Raw genomic sequence first — 27,610 nt, forward strand, 5'->3', positions numbered from 1 at the left:
CCGGCCCGGCCCGGCCCGGCCCCTGCAGCCGCGGGCGAAGTGGAGCCGGCGCCGCCGGGAAGACGCCGCCGCCGCCGACGCCTTCTGCTCTCCTGCTCTCCCTCCCCCCCGCGCCCCGGCCGGGTCCGTCAACATGGCGAGCGCCTCGTACCACATCTCCAACCTGCTGGAGAAAATGACATCCAGCGACAAGGACTTCAGGTGAGATCCGCCGCCGCCGTCCCTCCGCGCCCTCCGCCGGCTCCGCGCCCGCGCTGCCCCTGCGGCCGCCTGCGTGCCGGCCCCGGGCCTGGTGCCGCGGCGGCCCGGGCGGGGGCAGGTGCCCGGTGGCGGGGCCGGTGCCGCGGGCCCGGGCTGTCCGCGCCGCCGCTGCGGGGCTGGGCGCGAATCTGCTGCTGCTGCCCCGGGAAGAAAGTTCCCGTGAGGGGATCCCCGCTCCTCGCTGCCCTTGAAGGACGGGGCGCGGCTGTGCGGGCACCGCCGCGGCCTCCGCGCATCGTGGGCAGAGATCTCCAGCAGGCGGGAGAAGCCGAGCCGCCCCAGCTTTGCTGACTCGCGTGGGGACAGGCGAGGGTGGAGGTCTGAATTCCTGAGCTCGCAGATGTTCAGAAGCCGAAGGGAAGAAGCCCTGAGCAACCAGCTGTCGCTGACCCTGCCTCGAGCAGCAGAGGTCGGGTGAGGTGGTCTCTCTCATCCCTTCCCAACTTCAGAAAATATGGATCCTGCGATTGTACGAATAGAAGCAGGAAGGGGTAGCCATTAGGGCAGACTCAAGACCGTGCAGGGGAGGGCCACGATGGTAAAGGGACTGGAGCATCCCCCTTATGAGGAGAGACTGAGGGAGGTGGGTGTGTTTAGAGAAGAGAGGGGACCTTATATAGGTCTTTCAATATAGACCTGCATATAGTTCTTTCAAAGGTGGGTGCCAAGAGGACGGTGCCAGACGCTTTTCAGTAGTGCCCAGTGACAGGACTCAGAGGAATGGACATAAACTAAACTACAATAAGTTTCATCTCAACATGAGGAAGAGCTTTGTTACACTGAGGGCAGCAGAGCACTGGAACAGGCTGCCCAGGGAGGTCATGGGGTCTCCCTCGCTGCAGACTTTCATACCCACCCTGGACATGTTCCTGTGTCACCTGCTCTGGGTTACCCTGTCTTTGCACACGGGTTGGACTGGATGATCTGCAGAGCTCCTTTCCAACCCAGACGATTCTGTGATTCTCAGCTCACATCCTTCTGGATGCTATGTCTTTTAGACAGTGGGGTTTTGTGCTCCTCATGTAGTTTGCTACTGCCCCTGTGCATCCAGAGAGAAATCCAGTTAAGTCTTATGGAGAACTGGATTTAGTTTTGAGTTCAGGATCTGTCACAGGAGCACTACTTTTCCTTGGAACATTTGCTTGCTTTGTAATAAATTAATAGCAGATGAAATGTAAAATTTCAGAAAATAGAATAATACAATTAAAAAACAGCAGAGATAATACATTTACACAGTACCTCTGGCAAAGCATTAGGTTAAAAAGAATTACATTGTTTTGGTATTGAGTGCAACCAGAAATTCAAGTTTGAAGGTTTTACTTGTCTATGAGAGCGTATCAATACGGATAGGGAAAAGGCATAAAATACACTTGTTTTTTGTTGCTTTGCTGCAGCATCACAGTGCTTAGTTTATTATTAAAGTCATCCAAACAAGTGTCAATGTATTAAAATCTAAAGGAAAACAGAGGTCCTGATATATAGATATTTTGAATAATCTTGTTAGGTTTTGACAGAGTGTTTTAGCACGGGACACAAATTTGATATGGCATTTTTTGTGTCAATTTCTTTCAAATTTTAATAGCTTTATATTACCTGGAGAGTTCAGTGTAGAAATTGTGTAAATAAAATACTGAATAGTCTAAAAAGAGACAAACTAAAATTGTCTTTAAATTGTTCTGAAACTAGACTGAAACACTTTTTCCTCTAAATTTTACAAGATTTTTTTACTGTTTTCATACTAATTTGTTTCTGTGATTAAGTAAAATTTGCATTTTGTAGTTATGGGGAGGATTTACAGTAAGTTCCAGTAGATTTGTGATACTGATTTTTAGGAGTTAAAAACTTTCTGTATAGAAGGGCTAGGTTATACCTGTCCAGTGCAATTGTAGCAAACACTCTTTTCCTCCCAGCTGTGTGTAATTAAAACTTCTTGTGTAGTTCCTTTAGTAGAGCACACTTCAGAAATTCTGTTCTAGTAGCTTTGAACAATTTTGAAATTCTCAAATGTTAAACAAAAAAATGTCATAACATAGATTAAAATCTAATGTTGCAAACCATAAAAAAAAGAGTGAAGATAGACCTTTACCAACTGGCTGTTATGGAGTAACATTTTATGAAACTTTATGTGTATTGTGTATTTGCATGATGGATAAAATAGTATTTAGTTTCAGTAATTATAAGTGCATTTGTTCTTTGATCATGTCTGTTTGAATAAGGACAGTGTAGTTATCCTGTTGATACCAGGGAGCAGAGTGTAAAACAATCATTCAAGTAAGCGGTCTACTGTAGAAAGTAATCCTCATTTTTCTTGATAAACTGACCTGTCCGATGCAGAGCTGGAATATGTACTTCTTGGAAGGTGTACATACTTGTGATTGTGTTGTCCACACAGAAGCTTGGGCGTAAGTTCTGAAACGGGCAGTCAGGTAAGGTGGCAGTTTCCAGTCTGGCTGTGGGAGGAGGAGTGTCCTCCCTGCAGCAGGAGAATGAGTGCTCTGAGTACAGGCTGGGAGCAGCTGCTGACACGCTGCCTGCTTTGCACCAGGTGAAGTGTGATGTGCAGGTAGGGTGAATTGGGACTAAAAGTCACATTAAAACTACTTAAAACTACGTTTCTAAATACCAGCAGTTTTACACTGAAGCTGCTTGGTCTCCCCACCCCATTGTGGTGTTTGGGTTGGTTTGCAAGTTTCAGTGGAGAAGTCTACCAAGAGAACCCCGTTGTGGTTGCATGCAGAGGCTGCTGGTGCACCTCAGCAGGATGTGCATGGTGTGCATACTTCAGGAACTGACAAGAGAGTGATGAGTGGACATGACCTTCTCAGGCTAGGAAATAGGAGCTATTGGCCTAAGTTTTTAAGAAAAGGAGGTAAATGCAGCAGTAAGTTGGAGACAGTTTTTGAGTGTTCTAGTACTGTGTGACTTCATATATATGCTTAAATTAGGTCCTATCTGTTATCTTTACTTACCAAGTAGCTTTTTTCATTACTGTGCTTAAAAGCTGATGCTTTGCCTCCCCAGCCTGTTTTTGTGCACATCTGGTTCCTGTCAGACTGCAGGCTTGCTTCAGTGGGACTGTTGGAGTGAGTGAAAGAGGGGTGAAGTCTTACCTTAGAAACACCTTGAGACCATTAGATTGGAATTATTAAAAGACAGGACAAGTTGAGTTCCGTTATGTAGGGTTAGGTATCTGCCATTTGTGATGCTTATTAAGATTATGCAGAGTCTTGGCTTTTGTGTTCAGTAACAAGTAGTATCTGGCATGTCAAGCTGCAGAGATAACCTTCCAAGCATGACCTGAGCTGAAGTGATGTCTGCTTGAGGCTGATGTGCCTGAGGTCCAAATGTCACCCTTAGCTGTTTAACTACAAACCCTTGTTTGGAGTTTTGAGTGGGGGTTGGTGTCAGTGCCGAGGCCCGTGGGATTTGTAATTGAGTAACACATCTGTATTGCTGCTTCTGAGAAGAGAGGGCACTTACAAAAGAAAAATGGATTGTGAAACAGACTTCAGATTAAAAAGAAACAGAAGGCATAAAGGCAATATTTTTGGAAAGTAATTTTTCAGTATGTTCTTCTATTGGTAGATATTGACTGTTATTAAATAGTAAATTAATTGATATGAAGATGATTTTATTTGCCTGATCTCTCAAGAATTAATTTTGTTCTTCACTGTGGCACTCTGTATTGAGGGCTGGATAAATGTGATCAGCTCTGTTTTCTGGCTGTAAACAAGCTAGTCTGTACAAGGCAAGAAAATTAAAACCACATGGAACATAAGCATAACTTTTATTTCTCCCTTCATTAATTAAAGTTTGACTTTTGTGAATTTTATGGGAGAATGTTTGAGAAACTATATTTTTCTTCTTGGTTAAAACTTGTTTTAAAACAAACTCAGAGCAGAGATCTTTTTTTTTTTAAACAGTTATAAAACTTGTTTTTTACAACATCAGCATAGCTTATGAAAGGACTACTTAAAATCTGTGAAAGTATCAGTTTTTCTTTGTGGAGATCATGTGCAATATAATGTAAATGCTGGAAGTAAAATATGTAGCTGTTCTCATAACAGAAAGGTGATGACCTAGCTCAGTTATCATTTTCAAATACAGTTTTTCTTCCTTTCTGTTTTATACGTGCTACTTGCATCACAAAACAGACAACAGTAACTCAATGTTAAATGTGATTTGTTTGATAACAAATTATGGAAATGAGAATTTTGAATCCTAAGCACTGTGAATAACCCATATCCCTTTAGCAATAATTATCCCACATCTTTTGTCAGGTTTATGGCTACTAATGACTTGATGACAGAACTTCAGAAAGATTCTATCAAGCTGGATGATGACAGTGAAAGAAAGGTGGTGAAGATGATTTTGAAATTATTGGAAGATAAAAATGGTGAGGTACAAAACTTAGCTGTTAAATGGTAGGTATTCTTTTTTTATGATGTAAAGAATTGTATAATGACTGAACAATATAAAGCACTTCTGAAAACTCAAAGGACCACTTCACAAAATAATTTTGAAATTTATGTTCCCAAAGGAGCCCTTATTCTTGTAGATTACCTGCCTTAATGGTTGTAACATGAAAAACTATATGTTGTTGACATTGGGGATTAATATTTGGGGTTTCAGGCACCAAATAGCACAAGCAGTCCCTGCTGGAAGTGTTTGAGTGATGCACTTGCTCTTTGGTGCCAATTCTTGATTGCTAAATAGATAGAAAAAGCTTATAATTCAGTGGCAGTTGTCACATTGATACTTGATGGTGAGACCTTAGATGATGTGCAGGGGAAGAATTGTAGTATTAGAGTTGTTTTCAAGCAGACATGAAAACATGAAATGGTAAAGATGTGGCCTCGGTTATCAAAGTGGAACTTACCTTTTCACTAGCATTCAGAATGCTCTGCTGATGGTTTTACAAGCTTCACAGGGACTGTAAATGTTTTATGGGATCAGGGTGCATTTACTTGCCTTTCAGAGACTTCTGTTGCTTCACTGGCCTCTCTTCCTCACTTTATTGAGCTTTACATATGGTGTGAATTTTCCAGAGCACCCTTTGAAGAGGTGCTACATTTCTTACGACTTTTTGTTCTTGGCCATTCTGATTTTTGTGCGCTTTAAAGCGGGCCTCTCTTAGGAGGCATATAGTGTTCCTGAGAATGTTTCTTGTTTGTGAGCATAGGGTTTTTTTTTTTAATACTCCATATACACTACTTAAATTCCATGAGGTATGGATTGGAGTAAACTTGGAGCTTGAGAAGTTTCACATTGTGACTAGCCAAGTTTGGTTTAGCTCGTTATTCTTTGTAGTTTAGCCCTGTCAGAGTAGCAAAGCAGAAAAAGCCCGTGTGTACCTCTGCTTATGTACTTAGAAGCAGTGTTTGCTTCAGCTTTTGAAGTGTTGTACGTGATGGTAACTAAAACCTTGCACAGACAAATGGGTGTTGGAATGTCAAGTTTCAAGCCAGATATTAGCGATGTTAGGTATATTAGCACTGTAATTGTCACTACTTTTTCCCTACTGTCACCAAGGATGCAGTGTTTTTAACATGTGTCTTACTCCTATTCTTTTCATAACAACACAAAATGACCTGTTTCTTTTTAATTCAAACTTCTGGAATATCTGCTCCTTATGTTTTCATGATTTTGAAACTGATTGCTTGTATTTAATCAGAAGAGCATATTGTTGTGAAACTTGGCTCAGGCTTAGAATTGTCTTTGTGCGCAATAGCATTTTATGGAAAAGTTACATTTTAGCATACATTTCTAATGTAAATCCTAAAGTTGTCCTGAAGTTTAGATTAATGCACCTAGAGACACATATCACCATCTTTAATGGCAGTGTTAGAATGTAGGGTCTAAAGTACAAGTAATGCTTACTAAAACATTAAAGAAAGATTGCAAAGGGAAGAGAATGAGAAAATAGATGACTTCCTGTGTGTGTGCACATCCTGTTCTTATTAACAGTTCTTCAGTTTTTAAATTTACTTTGATATATTGATAAAACTCTTGGATTTAACTAATATGACTGAATCTCTTTCAATTTTGGAGTGTTTTTGAGAATTCCAGATAATGTTAAGGAACAGTTTTACACTTATTTTAATGGGACAAGAAACATAATAGAAAAGTTTTCAGGTGAATTATGACCATCTGTGTAGAAGGTGGACATGTAAATGTTCTGGATCATATCAAGTTGTGGTTTTTTGTTTGTGTCCCAATCACTTGCAGCTATGATTTGAATAAAAAAAAAAAAACCAAAAAAACAAAAAAACAACAAAAACCACCACTCTTTTAGAGTATTCTTTTCTTAAAGCAGCTTGTAGTCAAAATACAGTTCATGACACTTTAAAGCCTAATATTACTGCTGTTTCCTGTTTGCTGTTCTTGTACTCCTTGTTCTTTTTCTCACACTGCTCCTTCCCTGGTTTTGTGACAGTCTGGTTTAGGGACTTTGTTTTCTTCTGGCTTATTGCTTTCCTCCTGCAGTTTACCTGTTGATAGAAAAATTGGCGGGGTGAAGGATGGGAGAGGCTGAGCACTACTAAGCTTTTTAGTTTAGGTTTTTTTAGTAGGTTTTTTAAGACAGTTCAAGCTGATCTGAAATCTTCCATCTGCCACAACACTCCATGTAAGACTGATTCGTTGGGAAGTTAATTTCAGCCAGCATATTTTTCTTGGCTTTTTAAATTTTAAATATTTTGTGCTCTTGTGTATTTCTGTTAAGGATTTCTTGGCACTTCCAGCTGAGGAAAGCACAAACTGTCTTTCGATCTCTCTTAATTTAAATATTGTGGTGAACATTAGAGACTGTTAGCAGTAACTTTTATCAGACCCTTGATGACCCATTAAAGTAGCAATTCCCTCTCATAGAAAGAGGATTTAAGACAGCCCAATATTCTTTTCAATCTGCACTTGAGATAGATTTTCCTTGAGGAAGGGAGAAAGGTGTTGGAGCTTGTTAGGGGAACTTTCTTTACAGGTAGATCAATTGAAATGCTCTGAATAAAACTCTTGCATAAGAGTCACTCTTTGAAGATTTGATTCTCGAGGTCACTGAACCCAGCAGATTTGAAACAACTCAGAGCAACCATTAAGCAGTATTTATTTTTAGGTGAGTGTAGCAACAAGTGAGCAGTGTTCCTGGTTTTGCCTTATCCACTGCTCGCTTTCACGCTTGAGTAAGAGGAGCTCCATTGGTTAAAATGCTGATGAACTTTTTCATTATTATCTCTACAAAGCACACTGGTGATTTTGTTCTTGCTCCTTTCAATTACATTATGCTTGTTTGGGGCAGGATAAACCAGGTAAAAGCAAAGCAGAAGTCAGTTTTTGGGTTCATTGGTATTTGAATAGCTGCTTTGCAAAATAGTTGTCCAGTTAATTTCTGAATAAAAGTGAAAATGAATGAGCTGCATTAGTAGTCTTTAAGTAAAAGTTGGCCTGCTGTAGTCTTTGACCCTACAGAAGGGAACTGAGTTTTATTTGTTAAGCTTCTTACTGCAGGCAGTAGATGAAACCTGTGTCAGTAACGACAGGTTCTTTACCTTGTTTTTCTAAACTGCATGTAAAATATTAAATGTATTTTTGTTGTCTCCAATTTTTGAAGGAATGATTTATGATTTACCTGATAGTCATAGGCTGTTTTACCATCCGCCGGTGTGAAAAAGGCTATTCTTACAGCATATCCTTAGTTTATCTTAGTAAATCTAGTCCAGCATGGCATCCTGTGCACCTTATGGCAGCAGTAGTTGCACTGCCTGTGGCTTGATTAAGATTATGTCCATGAGGTGTAGTCAAGCAGTGTGGTTTGTCTAAGTGTAGGTATTGTGTTGGTATCGCTTGTTCCTCATTGCTGATAATCTTTGTAATGCTCTGTTGGCCCAAATTGCACATTAATTGTTTCATGTGTTCAGTGTTGCAGCTTAACGATGAGCTGTTTCTTGTTTTGAACACTTTGATATTCTGCCATTTAAACCTACAAATAGAAATTTTTATTGATTCACACTATGAAATCTTTCCTGAACCAAGTAAGAAGTCAAACATACCCAAATCTATCCAGAGTGAAAAAAGAAGGTGGAATTAAAGTAAGCATTTCAGTGCTTCCTCCGTGTGGTACTGCAGTTTCTCTGCATTTATCAGAGTGACTTCTCTGGGCAGTAGTTCAATGTAGGGAGCTCTCCCTGACGCTGTGAGTCTGAGTCATTAGTGTGAGCAGGATGATGCATGTATTGGCTGCTGTGTGGCTGATCCAGTTCAGCAGCTTTAAAGCACTTTGTATGCTTTGCTAATACACTGCTGCACATCATGCTATACTAGTGATTTGAATAATATGGGTTTTTTTAAATTTGTGAATTTTAATTCTTCCTTGTAAATAAATGTGCTTATTCCATAGCTGTTAAAATATGCCAGTTGGAGATTATAATTGATTATGTGTTGGTGTTCAGCTTCCTAATAAAGAGCTATGCTATGAACACCTTTATTTCCAAATGTGTGTAACTTAAAGGAGCCAGTGTGTTGCTGTTTATTTCCATAGGCAGCTGAATGAGCTTTTTACTTTAAGAGAACCTAGACACAAATTATTGGCTAGTAAAAGGGAAAAGATCAAAGATCATTTAAAACTATGCAAAATGGCCTTCAAGTGTGTAAAATACATGCTTAAGTGCAAAAGCTTTGTAGTCAGAACTGATTTGATACAAGAAGGTTATAGTATACTTTCAATTTCTGATAAGATTGATTTGTAATCTCGGACTAATAATAAGGTCTATAAGTGATATTTACTGATTGTGAAGGCCAGAAAAGCTTGAGGTAATATTTTGTAAAATTTACTTCACAATTGTTATGTCTGATTTGCTGAACTAATAGGTTGAATAAATAGGACCGAAGATGCTGATTCAGGTAATATATGGCTTAATACTTCCCAGAAACTGTAATTTATAGTGTGTATTAATATCATTCCAGTGGTTTGGTCATCTTTAAAACATTAGCAAAAAAGCGTTTCTGATTCTTAGCTGAGATGAATCTGATTGACTGGCCTTTACTGTGATTATTTTAATTACTCGTAGGCTGTATTTTGAAAAACAAGCATATTTAAATCAAAAGAATTCAGTAGTCGTTCAACAGTTCAGGTTTAAAACAAGGGGTTTTTAACCTTGTGTACTGTAGTCTGTTGACTGAAACACACAGGGAGTTTCATTTCTCTGGAGTACTATGGAGTCATTGTACCTTAGGATTCTACAGGTTTCTGTTCGAGTTGATTTGTGCTTTGTTGCTTGCAAAACAATTTACTATGCACCAAGAGTAGGTGCATGCAACAGTGCTGTGAGAAGCCACTGACTGACAGTGGTGTGTATGAAGAGAAACTCTATATATAGATGTGTCAATGAATCATGGTGAAGGCAAAGCTTGACTGAAGAGTCAAATCAAGTTGTGAAGAAAGCTGTGAGCTTTTTCAGCAACTGGTGAAAATATTTCAACTGTAGACGGGGATAGCTTGATGTATTTGTGTCTCAGACATAATTATTGGTAATAATTTGTGTTAGCAGATGTTTGTGTACAGATTTAGCAGTTTTTAAGTTAGAGGCAAAAAGTCTTTACCCATATTAGTGTTCAGAAATTATTTTAATCATTCATAATTTAACATAATTGAAGCTATAAAATGAGCAGATTAGATTGTGGATATGGTCCTCTAAACCCCTTCCTACTCTCAGGGATTTAGTGGTTGTAGAGATAGTTTAATAGAATCTAAAGAATCCGGTACAGTGCCCTTTCCCTAAATTAAAGGGTAGTGTCAGGTTAGGGCATGAGGTCTGACTGCTTTTAAGGAAGGGATCTCTGTCAGAACTGTTAATTTCTGCAGGAACTGCTGAAGCAAGTTAGAAACCATCCATTACATCTTCATTTCTGTGCACTTAAAGGGCTTCTCTTTATACCTTCGATCAGATACCAGTCAGTATCTCAACTAAGAGTTCTCTTGAGATTATATGTATGCTGTACTTGCTAAAAATCTAACCCCAAAGTTGTTCTTGTGTATTTATTTTAAGGTTATATGTAAACCTCCATTAAATACTCTCCAAATGGAATAAATTGCAATCTTTCTGAATTTGTGGCTGATCATAAAGCATCAGTTTCAGATGTCTGTGCACTAGTTTGACTAATCTCAAATGAGTTCCAAATTCTGTGCATTAACAAATGGAGTGAGTTGCAAGTGATACTTCAGTGTCTGGTTTTGGCAAGTGTGTTTTGCCTTTGCTGCCTCTCCGCCCACCCCCCACATGTGTTTTCAGCGGGTTTTACCGCATGAGTACCCACATGCGTGGGTAAGGAGAGAAAGACACCAAGCAGGTTATGGTTTGTGAAGGAAAGCATGGGAAGTGCTAGGTGTGATTGCCTTGGGAGTTGCAGATTCCTGGGTGTTAATCCAAGTGTTGTGCCTCAAGTGCAAGCGCTGTTCTGAGTTCATGGGAGGTAAGGCCTTGTGAGCGTGGCCATCGAAAAAGGAGCTCCAGGTTTGCCTAACATGGGTGACAAGCCCCTGATGGCAAATCTCTGAACCTTACTCTGGTTACTATTGTGCAGCTAGTGCTTGAGTGCAAGGGCTTGCTTGTCCATGTCCTACTCCTGTGTGCTCTTGCTTTCTGCCTTTTGCTGATGATGGGCATTTTCTTATAATAATTGGGTCTTGCCCCTGTGAATTCTTGGACATGGAAAAAAGGGTAACAGCAATGGGGTACCTACAACAGGTTTGGGGATGGAAGATGCCTTTGGGTTTGTTTTACTGCATAGAGCCATGACTGAATCCAAATGTTGTATAGAATAAAGATGCAGTGATTAAGAATGTTGTTTACTTGTTTGTGAGTTACGCATACACTGATGGTCAAGCATGTAAACTGATGGCTCTGGCTAGGTTAATTTTTGTTGTAAATCTTGTTGTGAACTGAGAAATAAGAGGGACTGTGGTTTTGAGACTGAAGCAGAACAGCCAGACAAAATGAATTTCCAGCTCCAAATAAGAAACATGTACTAAACAAGTGTTTTGTTACTAGATTTATGGAGGCAAGTTATCAGTCCAACCAGATGAGGGTTTTCAGTTTTTAAAATTCTGCTTTGTGTTGCTACCAAAACCAAGCTGAAGTTTATGACTTGAATGCAAAATACTGAAATAATATTGTTGCCAATTTAATACTCTTCTCTTGTTTATACAGTCTGGGACCTCTGGTGAGTAAAGTGAAGGAGTATCAAGTGGAGACCATTGTAGATACCCTGTGTACAAACATGCTTTCAGATAAAGAACAGTTACGTGACATTTCAAGCATTGGTCTTAAAACTGTGATTGGAGAACTTCCCCCTGCTTCCAGTGGTAAGGCATTTTGTGCTAAAGACTTTATGTAGTTGTATCATTTACTAATTCAAAAAAATTTAAAAAGCTGGAGGTTTTAGGGAAGAGTTTCAGTACTGGAAATAGTTTCAGTTAGGGTAAAAACATGGCACAAGTACCCTTTGAGTTTCTCCTTCTCTGACTATATTGCCAAATTTTGCTAGTTTAAGAACATATTTTTTACTGAAGGATTGCATTAATGTGAAAAACAAGTTCAGAGAATATAAACTTCAGTATAACAAGTTGTAAAAGCTTCTGTTTTAATAATTGCCTTTTGGAGCACATCTAGGCTGTAGTAATAGCTAAATCTCATCTTGGTCTTTGGTTGATAATAAGCTTTAAAATTGATTACAACTCCTGTATTTTTCCTTAACCATCTGATTTCTTGTCTCACTTTCTAGGAATTGTCTTGGGAAGTACATTGTGCTTCTGACAGTTGCCTGTTAAATTAGTGAAAGTCTTATCTGCAGGTTTAAATGAAGGCAGTCTTTCCTCTAGAAGAGACACTAATGTTGATCAGCTCATCAGTTAATAGCATTTTTTTACTCAAGTGCTTTTTAGATATCATAGTGTAGGATATGAATGAAACTAGAGAGTAATTAAAAAGGCTTTGGAAACTACATTTTTAGAGACTGAGGTCTCGTGAATTTAAAAAAAAGCTCTGATTTTAATATCCTTTTTGAAAATTGACATGTAAGTCTTGCTTCTATCAAGCAGCAGTGAGATGCTTAAGCTTTACATAAGTAACTAATTTTAAGTCAATTGTTTTAAGCTTTTACTCTTGTGTTTGCCTACACAAAACAAAAGATTTTTGGGTGGAGGTGAAGCTCAAACAAAAATGTAGGCAAGTCTTTCAATATAATTAACATTCCTAGTATAAAAATAAACAGCATGTTATTTCTTGCTCCCAACTCAAACACAGATTGTTCTCTTTTTCTTAGCCTCCATGGTAACACATTAGACTGTCCACTTGTTATGTTTTAATTTTAGTTGTAGTTAAAAATGAGCCATAATATATATAAACTAGGTTTACCATAGGTTGGAATGGTATTCATTTCACATTAAAATTTGCAAAATGTGACTTGAGAAATTTCATGCAGGTGAAGATGAGTACTAACCACTGGGCAATCGTTACCATGATAGGAGTTCCTTCTCATAATTACTCCAAACAATGTTAGACAATTAGAGGAATGGGGAACTATGAAGTTGTTATAAAGACATTTTTACTTATATTTTAAAATACTTCGGATATAAATTTTCCCGCCTTTCTCAAATGTTTCAGTAGTATTTCAGTCAGGTACTTAATTTTTAAGTAGCTTCTTGTGCAAAATAATTCTATTTTGCTGCTTTTGTGCTTTTCCTTACCATATAGTATATACCTTCATTTTTACTTATACTCCTTTCATTTATTGCTCTAGACTTGTGACTTTCACTTTCCATTGCTTGCCCTTCCAAAAGCAGTGCTCTGTTGTGTGTACCCTCTGGGACAGGAATCCTTCCTGCTTAGTATGTTTGTACATAGATAATTTTTCTGCTCTAATGCAGAGCATACATGACATTACCAGAGTGGCTGTTTAAGCTTGTTTTTTTGGTTGGAAAAAGCTTCTTTATGTAGATTGGGTTGCTTTCCATAGTCACAAAAATCATCTCTAGTATTAAAAGGTGTATTTTTAAAATATGGAAATGCAGAGGTTTTGTTGTACTTTCAGGTTCTGCATTAGCAGCTAATGTTTGCAAAAAGATCACAGGGCGTCTCACTAGTGCTATAGCCAAGCAGGAAGATGTGTCTGTTCAACTGGAGGCACTGGATATCATGGCTGATATGCTGAGCAGGTAAGCATCTCTCTTCTAATATGCTGGTGAATGCTCATAAATACTGCTTAAATCTTGAACTTCAGTTTTCCAAATGTTAAAATTAAATTATTCAAAGTCATATGAAATAATATGGTAGTGTTATATGTAGGTGAAACTTAATTTAGAAAAAAATAAGTGAATGTACTGAAGATAATTGGTTGATCAATTACTATTTAACTTTCTGAGAATTGTGGTTTTAAGCTTATTTTAATGTTTGTCGTTTTGAAGTTATGTTTTAAACTATCTCTTCTTTTAACAAGTTCTAAAACCTGAAATTTTAAACATTTGGTTGGAATGTTTGTGATGTTTGGGGAATTTTTGAAGGATTGTTTTACAGTATATGAACAAAGTTATCTAGATTCAATTGGTTTTGAGTTTGTGTTTTGTCTGTTTTAAGGCAAGGAGGACTGCTTGTTAACTTCCATCCTTCAATTCTGACCTGTCTGCTCCCCCAGCTGACCAGCCCAAGACTTGCTGTGAGGAAAAGAACCATCATTGCTCTTGGTCACCTGGTTATGAGTTGTGGCAATATGGTTTTTGTTGACCTCATTGAACATCTGTTGACAGAACTGTCTAAAAATGATTCCATGTCAACAACTAGGACCTATATACAGTGTATTGCTGCTATCAGTAGACAAGCAGGTCATAGAATAGGTAAGAAAAATATATAAATTATCTTTTACTTTGAAGTTTTTCCGTGAGAGTAATTACTTAGCTAATTTTTTTATCTTACCAGGTGAATATCTTGAGAAAATAATTCCTTTGGTTGTAAAGTTTTGTAATGTAGATGATGATGAACTACGAGAGTACTGCATTCAAGCCTTTGAATCTTTTGTTAGGAGGTAAGTCATTCATGGGTACCTATTTCAGGCTTTCTTCAGATCTAGTAGTGTGTCATTTGGTTGTAAGCTGTCAAGAGACAGCCTCCTTCCTACAAATTACTCTTGCAAGCTTTGAGCTGGAACAGTTCCTTTAGCTATCTTGTAACTCAGCTCTTAAGCAGTGTGTTATGTCTGTACTCTACAAGCCTTCTACTGTGCCATTGCTACTTGTGCAAACAAAAGGTGGGAAGTTCTCTGATTGTATTTGTGTCCAGTAGTGGTGATAAAAAATTGGTATCCAAAGGCATATCTGAGTCCTTTGCAACCTTCCCGTCTAGCAGATCCTGTTAAAAAGTGACATTGCCCTTTTTGACCTTCCCTTTGAATTTCTGTAGTTCAGAGGGATGCCTTGATGGTGTCTTGGCTACTCTCTCCAAAGTACAGCTTGCAACACAAAATCTTTTAAGAATATTTTAGTACTTCAAAGTAATTTGACAGTGATTGTATTTTTATATTACACAGGTGTCCTAAAGAAGTTTATCCTCATGTATCTACTATTATAAACATTTGTCTTAAGTATCTTACTTATGATCCTAATTACAATTATGATGATGAAGATGAAGATGAAAATGCTATGGATGCTGATGGCGGTGATGATGATGATCAAGGTATGTTCTCTTTTTGGTTTGGGAGAGAGAATGAGCTTTTGATCTTGCACCCATCTGGGAGAATTGGTGTAGATGGTAATACTCCTGAGTCCCAGCATTTTAATTCAAATTTTGTACCTCTTTTAAACATGGCTAATGAACTCACTTCCTGGAATAAAAGTATAGGATGTTGATGCTGGAGATCAGTAATTGTGAGCGGGAACATAAAATACAAGACAAATATTTTAAAATACCTGAAAGGTGGAAACAGCCAGAAGCATGTGGCATGATATAAATCAAGTGAGAACATCAGTTAATGAATTGGAAATACATACACAGCATGGGAAAGGCTTCTCACTACTTTCCACTATAATATATTGGTACCTAATGCATAAAATCAGAATAGATTGAAAATGACTCAGTATTTTTCAGTAGGATTGAAGTATTTCAGACTGAAAGGCATAAGCTATTTTATTGTTAATATGGTGGCAAGCATTGCCAGATATAAGCTTTGTGAAAACTTGGACACACAAGTAATCTGAACTGAGGGCATAAAATTCTCATTACCTAAGGAAGGAGTGAGCTGTATAGCTGTTGCTTTAAGACCTGAAAAATCTATATTGCTTATTTTATGCTTTTTGTTATTTTTGGGGACAATGTATAGTTTGATTCACCTCTAGAAAGAAGCACACAGAATAATTTGTTGAATCTTGATCAGCTAGTATTCACTGTTCCTTTGTTGTCATGAATAAAGAATATGCTTTAAATCAGTAGTCAGGCTGGAAATATGATGGGGAGCTCCTTTTCCTGTTTGCAGTTTAAATTAATATGTGTGGGGGGTAACGTGAAAAAATTGGCTGAGAATTACAAGTTAGGCTGTTTAGAAGGCTTTTTGTGTATGTGGTTTTTAACGTAATTCTGAACCTATTTCTTCATGTGTCTTATGCTAAGAACCCAACTTTTTAATTGTTGAAAAGTGTGTTCTTTTTAATTGTTGAAAATAAAACTTGATGCTTTGCTTGTCTAGACTTGAACATATGCATAATTTATTTTTTCAAGGGAGCGATGATGAATATAGTGATGATGATGACATGAGCTGGAAAGTGAGACGTGCAGCTGCTAAATGTCTGGATGCTGTGGTTAGCACACGACACGAAATGCTTCCAGAATTCTACAAAACTGTATCTCCTGCTTTAATAGCCAGATTCAAAGAACGTGAAGAGAATGTTAAAGCAGATGTTTTTCATGCATATCTTTCTCTTTTAAAACAAACTCGACCTGTGCAAAGTTGGCTTTGTGATCCTGATGCAATGGAACAAGGAGAGACACCTTTGACAATGCTTCAGAGTCAGGTTATTTGTAAAGATTTTTGTTATCTTTGAGAAGGCATGGTAAAATTGCACCCTGTTCATAAGGATAGTTCATTCAATGTGCTTTGTCCTGTAGTAGTAACATAGAGAGCAAGCTGGATAAAGTGGCCCCAAAAAATGCAGCAATCTTAGAAACTGAAATGGACTTGTACAAATGTGCTTATTTAATTTGTTTACTCACCTGTAAAAGTTGCATGTCCTATGTCATTTAGCCACATTGCCAAAGCAGAAGTTACTTCCCGCGTTCTGTATCCAGACATAAGATGAAGATAAAACTTAATCGGCTGCAACATTTTTTATTTGCAGAATAGAAAAGATAATGCTGGAAAACTTCATCTAAGTGAATTATTTAGGTGACTTTTCAATTGTTGCTCTCTACAACAAGTTTTATTAATGCAGATCACCTTTCAAAGCTAAATCACTTTTTTTAAAAATGCAATTATTTTGAATCTTCATTTCCCAGTGTTTCTACAACTTCTCTAGTTCTGTAGAGAAATCAGGGGATTAGGATGCACATATTTCTTTATATGCCCCCAGTGTTCAATAATGAAAGAAATGCCAGCTATTGAATCAATTAACAGATGTGTGATGATTACAGGTTCCCAACATAGTTAAAGCCTTGCACAAACAGATGAAGGAGAAAAGTGTGAAGACTCGTCAGTGCTGCTTTAACATGCTGACTGAGCTAGTAAATGTGTTACCTGGAGCCCTAACACAGCATGTTCCTGTACTTGTACCAGGTATGAGAAACACAGCATGAACTTAAATACTTAGTAATAAATGGTATGGGAAGTTATGAGACATCAAAATATTGAAGTCCCGACTGTGTTTTTTGCAAAAGCTTTGAAGTGTGGCTTCTGTTAAAGAAAATGGCAAAATAATCAGCTATCATGTGTATCCATATAAATATTTGAGTCATATATTTCCATTAATCTTAAAGAGAAGATTAAAGGTTTTTTCTTCTTTATAAAAAAAAGAAGTTAATTTGATTCTTAATTACAAAATCAAACTGCCTTCTTTTCCATCCGAACAGAGAAAAATATTTTCCATAGTTTAGCTTTTAAAACTTTAAATGTTGAAATTTGAAGTAATGGTCAAAAGTGAGGTTGAAAATGTTAAAGGTTCAGAGTTTCTTTATAATTAAGAAAATATGTCATAGACCCTTGAATGACCCATGTCTTTTGAAGGGAGGTAGCTTAAAAGCTAATTGGTTGAATAAAGTGATTAAAGGGGCCTGGAAGCATTCAGAAAGATGGGGAGCCAGAAGGTGTAAATTCAATATAGCTGCCTTCCTTTGGAAATTTTAAAGTGTTCTAGCAGACATTATAAATACCTGCCCTAAAAATACATTTTTTTGGTTTCTTCCAGGAATAATCTTTTCACTGAATGACAAATCAAGTTCTTCTAATCTGAAGATAGATGCTTTGTCTTGTTTGTATGTGATCCTCTGCAATCATTCTCCCCAAGTCTTTCATCCTCATGTTCAAGCATTGGTACCTCCAGTTGTAGCTTGTGTTGGTGACCCATTTTACAAGATAACATCAGAGGCACTTCTGGTTACCCAACAACTTGTAAAGGTTATTCGTCCTTTAGACCAGCCTACTTCCTTTGATGCTACTCCTTACATCAAAGATTTGTTTACTTGTACAATCAAAAGATTAAAGGCCGCTGACATTGATCAGGAGGTGAAAGAAAGGGCAATATCTTGCATGGGTCAAATAATTTGTAGCCTTGGTGACAGTCTAGGCACAGACCTGCCTAGTACACTTCAGATCTTTCTAGAGAGACTGAAGAATGAGATCACTCGGTTAACTACTGTGAAGGCAATGACATTGATTGCTGGTTCTCCTTTGAAGATAGATTTGAGACCAATCCTTGGGGAAGGAGTTCCTATTCTTGCTTCTTTTCTGAGAAAGAACCAGCGAGCTTTGAAGCTGGGCACTCTTTCTGCGCTAGATATTTTAATTAAGAATTACAGTGACAGCTTGACAGCTGCCATGATTGATGCAGTCCTGGATGAGCTTCCACCTCTGATTAGCGAAAGTGACATGCACGTATCACAGATGGCCATCAGTTTTCTGACAACGCTGGCTAAAGTATATCCTTCCTCCCTGTCAAAGATTAGTGGCTCCATTCTCAATGAACTTATTGGGCTGGTACGATCACCCCTACTTCAGGGTGGAGCACTTAGTGCCATGCTAGAATTTTTCCAGGCTTTGGTTGTGACTGGTACAAACAATTTAGGCTATATGGATTTACTGCGCATGTTAACGGGTCCAGTGTACTCCCAGAGCACAGCACTTACTCACAAGCAGTCTTACTATTCCATTGCCAAATGTGTCGCTGCCCTCACTCGAGCCTGCCCTAAGGAAGGACCGGCTGTCGTAGGTCAGTTCATTCAAGATGTTAAGAACTCGAGGTCCACAGATTCCATTCGTCTTTTGGCTTTGCTTTCTCTTGGGGAAGTTGGGCATCACATTGACTTAAGTGGACAAATCGAGCTGAAGTCTGTAATACTGGAAGCATTCTCTTCTCCTAGCGAAGAAGTCAAGTCAGCGGCATCGTACGCCTTAGGCAGTATTAGTGTTGGCAATCTTCCTGAGTATCTGCCATTTGTCCTACAAGAAATAACCAGTCAGCCTAAGAGGCAATACCTTCTTCTGCATTCCTTGAAAGAAATAATTAGCTCTGCGTCAGTGATTGGTCTCAAACCATATGTGGAGAACATCTGGGCCTTACTCCTGAAACACTGTGAATGTGCAGAAGAGGGTACGAGGAATGTTGTTGCTGAATGCTTGGGCAAGCTTACGTTGATAGACCCAGAGACTCTGCTTCCACGACTCAAGGGATACTTGGCATCAGGTGAGGAGTAGTAATGCACATATGTACTGGAGCAGATGGCTTTATGATACCTGTTAAAAATGGATCTTTTTTTCAAATTACTTGCTTAAATGTTGTGTCTTGAAGTTTTGCTCCCTTCCCCCAACAATGGAAGGTTAAGGTTTTTTGTGTTTACTAGAAGTTGTTAGTCATACACAACAAGAATTACTTGTGTTCTGCTTTCAGACATTATATTTCTGTTAACAATGTTATGCTTTATGTTTAAGACAGAGCTATAAACTTGAAGGAGAAGGAGAATGGGTGACTAAGAGACAAATTGACAAACCAGTTGCAACATTTTGACCTTTTCATGTCAGCTATTATATTCCTAATTTTTAGATAAGGATTCTGAAATTCTTAAGAATTAGGAAAGAATTTTGTGCGTAATTAATGAATCAGTCTCATATCAAGAACTGTATTCACGTGTTTTCTTCATGTGCTTCTGCTGTAAGGGGGAGAATTTTTTTGTAGGCCGATGTGTGATCATAAATAATCTGTTTTAATAGGCTTATTGCTCACATTTTCTATAGGAGATAACATTACATGCTTATTACAATGTTATGGTATTTTCCCCCTGTTTAAAATATTCTCTCTGTAGGTTTATTTGAATTACATGTTGCATTGCTAGCAATAAATAGCATTGTTTGCTGTTTCTTAAGAGTATTAGAAGTCTAAGAGGAATGAGTGGCACTGAGCATGATTTAGATTCTGTTGTTGTTCTGTTTTAATCTTTCATGTTCACACTTTTGTTTCCTATTAGGGTCCTCATATGCTCGAAGTTCAGTGGTTACTGCTGTTAAGTTTACTATTTCTGATCATCCTCAACCCATAGACCCACTCTTGAAAAACTGCATAGGTAAGTACTCCACTTATCCTGACAGCTTCTATGTTTTCAGGCAAGAGAATTACATTTAAATTTTCTTTTTGTGTTACCAGAAGTAAGTATTTTGAAGATACTAGAATTAGCTGTTAATGATAACTGTTGGAAGAGTTACAAGATGTTTCCATAGTAGCCAATGATTTCTATTAACACTAATTTATTTGAATTCTGAGCAGTAAAAATTATGTCATTAAAAATTCTATGTATTGACTTTGTGATGGGCAAAACAAGAAGCTAATGTTTTTAGTAGGATGAGATCCAAAAGCTTTCCATGTTTTTGCCAAATTATATCAGTTTGATTTAATAAGATGTACTATATTTACCAAGAAATGCGGTCTTGGAAATATTTGACATTCAGCCACTTAAGATGTGTATGCTTGTGTGAATTATTCTGAGTATTACCAGGTTTTGAATTGTAAATATAGGTTGTTATGATTCTGTAGTGCTTGTAGTCTGAAAGCATTTGGAATTGTGTGTATTTTTATACAGGAGTAAGGTAATCAGAGCTTTCAGTGTAACATCAGTATGACAAAGACTTTTGCAATGCTGTGGCTTTTTTATTTTTGCATTTGTATGACAAAGTATTGTAGATTTTTTAAGATGTTATGAATGTTCTGTGCTTGTTTAATTACAGGTCTAAAGATCTGTAAAAACATGATCTATGCTTCTTAACCTAATAGGAGGAGAAAGATTTAAAGCATAAAGTTTTGTAAAGAGCAAGGTTTTTGTTTATAGGGAAATGAAGTGAGTTTACTGTGTGTTATTTTCATCACTAAGCTTTTTTGTTTTCTAAGTAATATATTCAAGAATTATGTTTGTAGGTTTTCCCCCTTTGTCTTGCCCCTTTGGTTTCTGGAAATATTTATTGATTATTCAGTCAAAAAGCTATCAGAATCTAGTACTTTAAAAACCTCAGTCATTTTGAGTTTTCTAACCCAGTTTTTTGGTGGGAGTAAGAGTCACTTTGTTTGAGGATATATTCTTGCAGCCATTTATTTTTAATACAGCTGTGTTAGAGAAGTATAGAAGAAACTAATTTAAAAATGCCCAAAGGTAGGGGTGCATGGGAGAGGTGGTGCTACATTAATATATACTGAGTAGGCCAATTTTATAATAATTTAGGCATTCTCAGTATATGCCAGTTTGAGGGTTAAAAAATCAGTTATGTTGGTAGTTTCCTTGAGAGGTGTTCTGGAACTCCTGAACTGCAGAAATTGAAATTGGTTTTCCAGTGCATATTTTGAGAGAATTTTAATAAATGGAAAAAATGAAAGGTTAAATGTAATTTTCATTAATTTACATGAAAAGAAAGTTTATAAGTCATTGTGACGGCAGTTTATTTTGTTGGTATTTCTTCTACTACTATTTCATTATATGAAGTATAATATATAACAATTATATTATATTAATAGCTTTGATATGGTGATAATTGATCCTTTATTTGTGTAATCATGCTGAAATAGCAGGTGTCTGTTACATTAAAATAACTCCTGCACTAAGTATGTCTTTTTCTAAGTTTAAAACTAAGCAAAAATATTTTAAAAGTGGCAAATGTAAAAGATCCTCATAGGTTGCTTTCTTTCTGTGTGTGATTGCAGGTGATTTTCTGAAAACTCTGGAGGACCCAGATCTCAATGTCAGGAGAGTAGCCCTAGTGACTTTTAATTCAGCTGCCCACAATAAACCATCTTTGATAAGGGACCTCTTAGATACTGTGCTTCCTCATCTTTACAATGAAACAAAAGTCAGAAAGGAATTAATCAGAGAGGTAAGATAACTGAGAAAAACAATGCTAAATATGTAAGTAGGTGATTTTTTAAAAGTGTATTACTTAACTTTTTTTTTTTTTTATTCACTGACAGGTGGAAATGGGACCATTTAAGCACACAGTTGATGATGGGTTGGACATAAGGAAAGCAGCTTTTGAGTGCATGTATACTCTATTGGATAGCTGTTTGGATAGACTAGATATATTTGAATTCCTAAACCATGTTGAAGATGGCCTGAAGGATCACTATGATATTAAGGTTAGCTGTCATTTTTCTCTGTGAAAGGAGTGACTGTCGAAATATTTCAAATAGTTAATAGACTGAAATGGTGAAAATATTACTTCACATGCTTAAGTACTTCACTACATTTGCCATTTTAATTAAAGTGTGACTGTTCAAAAGGTTACACAGCATGGTGAGAGATATATCTCCATGTATGTGCCAGGCATAACTGTTGTTGAATTGGGTTTTTCCTCACCCTAGATGCTGACCTTTTTAATGCTGGTGAGACTGTCTACCCTTTGTCCAAGTGCAGTGCTGCAGAGGTTGGACAGGCTCGTTGAACCTCTGCGTGCTACGTGTACAACTAAGGTATTTCAGCTTATTTAAATGCATTGGTTTGTGTTTTCTTATAGAAATATAAATGAACTTGTGTTTAAAGAATACCTTTGTACTGCTGCAGCGTTTCCTGAGTTACAGTTGATAAGCTGCAGTAGAGACGATAATTAGATTAGAAATGAATGGATCTTTTTTACAAGTGTTAAATGTATTTAAATTACAGATGGAGAGAGATTTGTAAGCTTCTTTTAAAAAATCCTCTGTTTCTTTGATGCATTTTCTTTTGTTCCTTAAAAATTCAGCTGCCACTTGGGCAACTTGTAAATCTGAAACTGGAATACTGAGGGTTTATCTCACTTCTGATGATGATGTTGTTTCAGACAAGCATTTGGCTGATAAAGGCGGTGTAAAGTAATGTTTGTTTTGTTAGACTTTTTGTCTAGACTTCTGTTAGAGATTTTGTCAGTTACCCCACCTCTTCTTCATTTATATTACAGGATTATTGGATCTTTGTAGTTAGTCTCCTTCCATTCCTGCTTGGTTTTGATTCACCTGCATGCTCTGACAGTCATTTATTGTCTGATTTACTTCGCTTTTCATTACTCTAGTCTGCTTTATTTCACATAATGAAAATTGACTGCCTTTAATTATAATTCATGTTTGTAGCACTGAAATATCTTAGAGAATAACAAGAGAAGGTTAAGCAGTTATTCTAATGAAAGTCAGCTTCTTTAAAAAGTTCTGTCCTCTGGAAGCTGGGAGTACTCTGATAATAGCAGTTTAAAGTCATTTACTGACCTTACTAGCTTAAAGGCTGGCTGCTATAGTTGCTTTGATTTGTGGTTGACTTGGCAGCTTACAACTTTTTTCTGCTTACCTTGCCGTGTCAGAGCTTCAGTCTATTTGTAAACTGCTGGTAAAAATTCTGCTAAAAAGATTTTTGGGGGTATTTTTTGTTTGGTTGTTTTTTTTAAGAGCATAGATAATTTTGAGAGGAAATATGGTTTTTTTTAAGGTACATTTTTTAAGATTGTATAGAGGGAGGGTTGAGTAAAGTTTCAAACATACTTTCATTTTTTCTGTAGGTAAAGGCAAACTCAGTGAAACAGGAGTTTGAAAAGCAAGATGAACTAAAACGATCTGCTATGAGAGCTGTAGCAGCACTTCTAACCATTCCAGAAGCAGAGAAGAGTCCATTAATGAGTGAATTTCAGTCACAGATAAGCTCTAACCCTGAGCTGGCAGCCATCTTTGAAAGTATCCAAAAAGATTCATCATCCACTAACTTGGAATCAATGGACACTAGTTAGATGTTTGTCTAATGGGGACCATTATGTTGAACCATATGATGCACTGAATTGACAGGTTATGAGTAAGAAACAGAAAAAGTATCTAATCCACACATTGTTCCACTTTATTTACCTTTATGGAGACAGTTGGCTTTTCCCATTATTGCTTTTCTAGCATTTATTCCAGAAATGTATTTCCATAGTCCAGAGTTTAACCACTCTTGTTTTAGTGGATTTGGCCACATTTGGGAATTAAAAAGTTGACTCATGGTGTATGGAAATAAATTCCAACATCCATTTGCCCTGTAATGTTTAGGATTAAAATGTCGAAATTTTGTGACCATGATTTTTTTTCTTTTAGTCATTCTTTCTACTTGTAAACAATATGGGGGGAGGTGGGAATCAAGTGTCCAGGTGCACCATGTTTTTTGTATAACTTTTTATTCTTTTTTGTTTCAGCTTCATAAATTGGTTTGGCTGGCAGATGAATTATGTGTAAGATTTATTATATTAAAAAGAGAGTTTGGGCACAGTTCAAAAAGAGCAGACATAAATGTCATTTTTACAGATGTGGGGATTAGAAAACCAATATCCCTGTTGTGCACACTAATTTTGCATGAGCAAGTTTACAAATATATATTGTCTGTAAAACAGCATGTGCAGTTTATTCGTAATGCAAGTTAAAATAAGTTCTACTGTATCAGTGCAGTTTTCAGGTATTTTGACATACAGGCCATTCAGACAGGAAGGGATGAATGAAGGTTTGTTGTCTTAACCTGGCTTTTTAAAATGCCAGTAATATGACCCTGCAGATACTCTTACAGTAAACATGACAGTTTCTGCAGTTTTCATGGTTTTTCATTCCCAAAGACTGAATCCATTGGAATTAAGGTGGACAAACTGTGAGATTGGAAGGAAACATGATGGAGGTAAAATGAGCAGAGACAAAAAGAGCTGCTCAGTGGTTCCTGAACTTGGCATTCGACTTAGCTTTTATTATAAAAGTATGAAGGAAGTTTCTTCAGTGGATTCTATCTCCTATTCTTCATCTGACAGCTTTTGTTAAGGCACTAATATATGGTGTTACCTAGACAAGTGTTGCCAGACCATCATTTTGTTCTGGCACGTGGCACCACCAGTTGGCTGCAATGCTGCAAGTGCCGTACAGTATTCTGGTGAGACAGGAAACAGGGAATGGCCAAAGGGCTGGAGAGAGATAGAGAGCAAACAGAAGAAAACATTCCTCTGTGGATACAATGGGGTAATTTAGAAATGGACCTTTACTGGAGAGCTGACAGTCCCACAATGAACTGGATTTGGGAATTTAATAACACAATGGTCAGGGACCACTGCCTCATTACTTGTTTTATGCAACTGCTTAGTTGTCTTTTTTTCCTAAAGTCAGATATGAATTTGAATTTTTTTAGTTAACTGGTCTTTTTTAGCTAGTTAGATATTTTGGAAACCTGTTATGTGGGTACGTGGCATAAGCTGCTACGAGACTGAAAATGCATTCGTTTTTATGACCTCAGAGACAGTTTCCTGTGAGCATTGGGGCTTGGGGGCAGATCTTCACCTTACATGCTTGCAGCTTGGGAAAAGCAAAGGAGATATTGGTACATTTTACCTTAATAGAAGGACCTGAACAAAGAAGTCTATGAACTCATTCAATAGTAACAATTCTAATGCTGTAGAAATTTTTGAAAATGTAGCTTTCTCTGTCTCCAAAGTCTTCATACTAATGTAACAATTGTCTTCTAGAAGTAGAAATAAATGAGATTAAACATACCAACATATCTAAATGTCATGAAAAGGAGTGGGATGACTAGAGAGAAACCATACAGTAGAAAAATCACTGTGAATTAAGTATATGCTATCTTACTGTATAAATCATCTGCTTCAGTTGCAGCAATATACAGGCCTCCTAATTAAGAATCTGTTGTACTAATTAGTTGTCAGATTAATCTTTGAACTTTTTGTGTTAAGTTTTCAAAGTATATTAAAATGTTTTATAGATCTAAAGTTAGATGTGAGAATGGTATGATAAACATAAACCATGAGGCTAAAACAGGAAAAGGGAGTAGGTGACAGTGGTAAGTGAACAGAATATTCGTAGTTGAGAATCTGCGTGTGCTTCTGCACTACCATAACAAACAGCTGATGTGCTGGAGGCAGATCATCTTCACTTAGCTTTACAGTACTTTACAGGGGAGCAAGCCTAAGGACAGAAGGGAAGCTTGAGCTCTATCACCTTGTGAATGCTTTCTTGCAGAAGAGTAATTTTCACTTTGATCACTGACAAAGCAGGTAGAAACATAAGAACTAAGTCTTCTCTGTAAATTGCAGAAATTCTGAGTGTGGTTGTCTCCCCATAGCAGTTATTTTGGTTATGTGGGAAGACTATCTCATAAAGATTGTAACTCCACCATAATTACTGAGATAATTTATCCATGTTACAAAATCTAACTATGTTAGGTGTTGAAATTCCACTCAGTTTCACTGGATCACTGGATTGAAAGTTTTCTTTGGTTTTCCCTCTGTATATCCAAGTACTTGTATAAATCTGGTGTGTTGATGCTTTTAGATCAATTACGTTCATGTCATTCTCTTAAGGAAGATGTCAGAAATACCTGTAGCTGTTTTTTAAATGCTGAGTATTTGAAACTGAAATAGGAAATTTCTCTCACTAAAACACAAACCAGCATTCTCAAAGGCTACTCTTAGGATGTTTGGTAAAATCAGAACTTTCTCTAGTATTTTTCATCGCTTTGCACACTGACAATTGAGACACATTAACAAGCTTGTGCATAATACATAAATGGTTGGCCAGTCCTCACATTGTAGATTCTTGGGTTAAAATATTTTTGTATCTCAAAAATGCTTCACGCTCTGTTTTTCAGTGAAAGAACTCGCCATTCTTACAAGAGTTTTTTTCTAAAATTAGAAATTGAAACCTACAAATGCTTCAAGAATGCTGCACTTCAATCATGTAAATTTATTTTTTATATTATTTTCCTTCCAAGTACGGCATCTAATACAGCAGTTGACAAAATAAAGAGAGATGTACTACTCCACTTGTATTTTTATGAGGTGTACAAAGCAGCACATAGCCATGTAAACAGCATTGCTTCCTTTGAATGAAGGATTATATTTAAATTTCATCAACTCCAAGTTAGGAATTAAAACTCCATATCTGCTCCTATCGTATTTGCCTTAACAGATATTCTCAATAGTGAGGCTTGGAACAAGTTCACCCTGTACTGGTGGACTCAGTAGTAGGGATTTAGCAACTGTTCTCATACTTACTGGTACTTCTCCTCCATTACCTCCACTTCTAAAAGCAAAGTAACATGTGGCCTTGGATGTGTGTGTGTGGGTTGTTTTTGTTTTGTGAGTCCTTATCATTCTGACTGAAATAATACTTCTTTCTGCCAAACAGTTCAACCTGCAGCCTCTGGGTTTTATTTCCCTGTTGCTCTAAACTTCAGATAAAATGTCTATTTTGTTATTGCTGTTCTTAAAATTAATTCTGAAAAAAAAGAAAAATAGTAGTCAGTTTATTACTTTTTTTTCCCCCTCTTTGCTTCCTCCTTGCTATGTGATGGGAAGATTTGAGTGCTGCACTACTGAACATGAGGAGTAAAAATTCTGGCAGCAAGTGTTGCTCCCTGCCCTAGAAGAGCTCTTGGGTATAGTTGTAACTCTCACATTAAATCCACCTTCTTCATCAGTATCCATTTATAATTTTTCATTGTATCTGAGTTTGGAGATGGAGTTTTTTAAGAGTAATGAAGTAAATTAATCTTCCATGAGCAGTGTTGGTGAAACAGGGAAGCTTTCTGCAAATGAAGCTTTTGTGAGAATCGGGCAATTTTGTCTTGGTATGGAGTTGGACTTCTTTAGATTT

At 37.3% G+C, this 27,610-nt stretch overlaps 1 protein-coding gene across 1 annotated transcript; it reads left to right on the forward strand.

The window, feature by feature from the left end:
- On the forward strand, positions 1-27,249 carry CAND1 (cullin associated and neddylation dissociated 1). Its single transcript, XM_059471640.1, has 15 exons — positions 1-201; positions 4,542-4,685; positions 11,463-11,617; positions 13,345-13,468; positions 13,887-14,143; positions 14,226-14,331; positions 14,833-14,978; positions 16,017-16,309; positions 16,926-17,067; positions 17,696-19,189; positions 19,968-20,063; positions 21,686-21,855; positions 21,950-22,114; positions 22,340-22,447; positions 23,500-27,249. The coding sequence occupies exons 1-15, from the start codon at positions 134-136 to the stop codon at positions 23,722-23,724; spliced, it is 3,693 nt and encodes a 1,230-aa protein (XP_059327623.1). The 5' UTR covers positions 1-133; the 3' UTR covers positions 23,725-27,249.
- The last annotated feature ends 361 nt before the right edge of the window (positions 27,250-27,610 follow it).

The sequence above is a fragment of the Ammospiza nelsoni genome, chromosome 5 (assembly GCF_027579445.1).
Source record: "Ammospiza nelsoni isolate bAmmNel1 chromosome 5, bAmmNel1.pri, whole genome shotgun sequence".
Lineage (NCBI taxonomy): Eukaryota > Metazoa > Chordata > Aves > Passeriformes > Passerellidae > Ammospiza > Ammospiza nelsoni.

Bases quoted from the DNA above. Each gene is read 5' to 3' on its own strand.
- CAND1 (XM_059471640.1), top strand. From the start codon at position 134: ATGGCGAGCGCCTCGTACCACATCTCCAACCTGCTGGAGAAAATGACA. The intron at 14,332-14,832 runs GTAAGTCATTCA...TATATTACACAG, and splicing joins TTTGAATCTTTTGTTAGGAG to GTGTCCTAAAGAAGTTTATC. The intron at 20,064-21,685 runs GTAAGTACTCCA...GTGTGATTGCAG, and splicing joins ACTCTTGAAAAACTGCATAG to GTGATTTTCTGAAAACTCTG.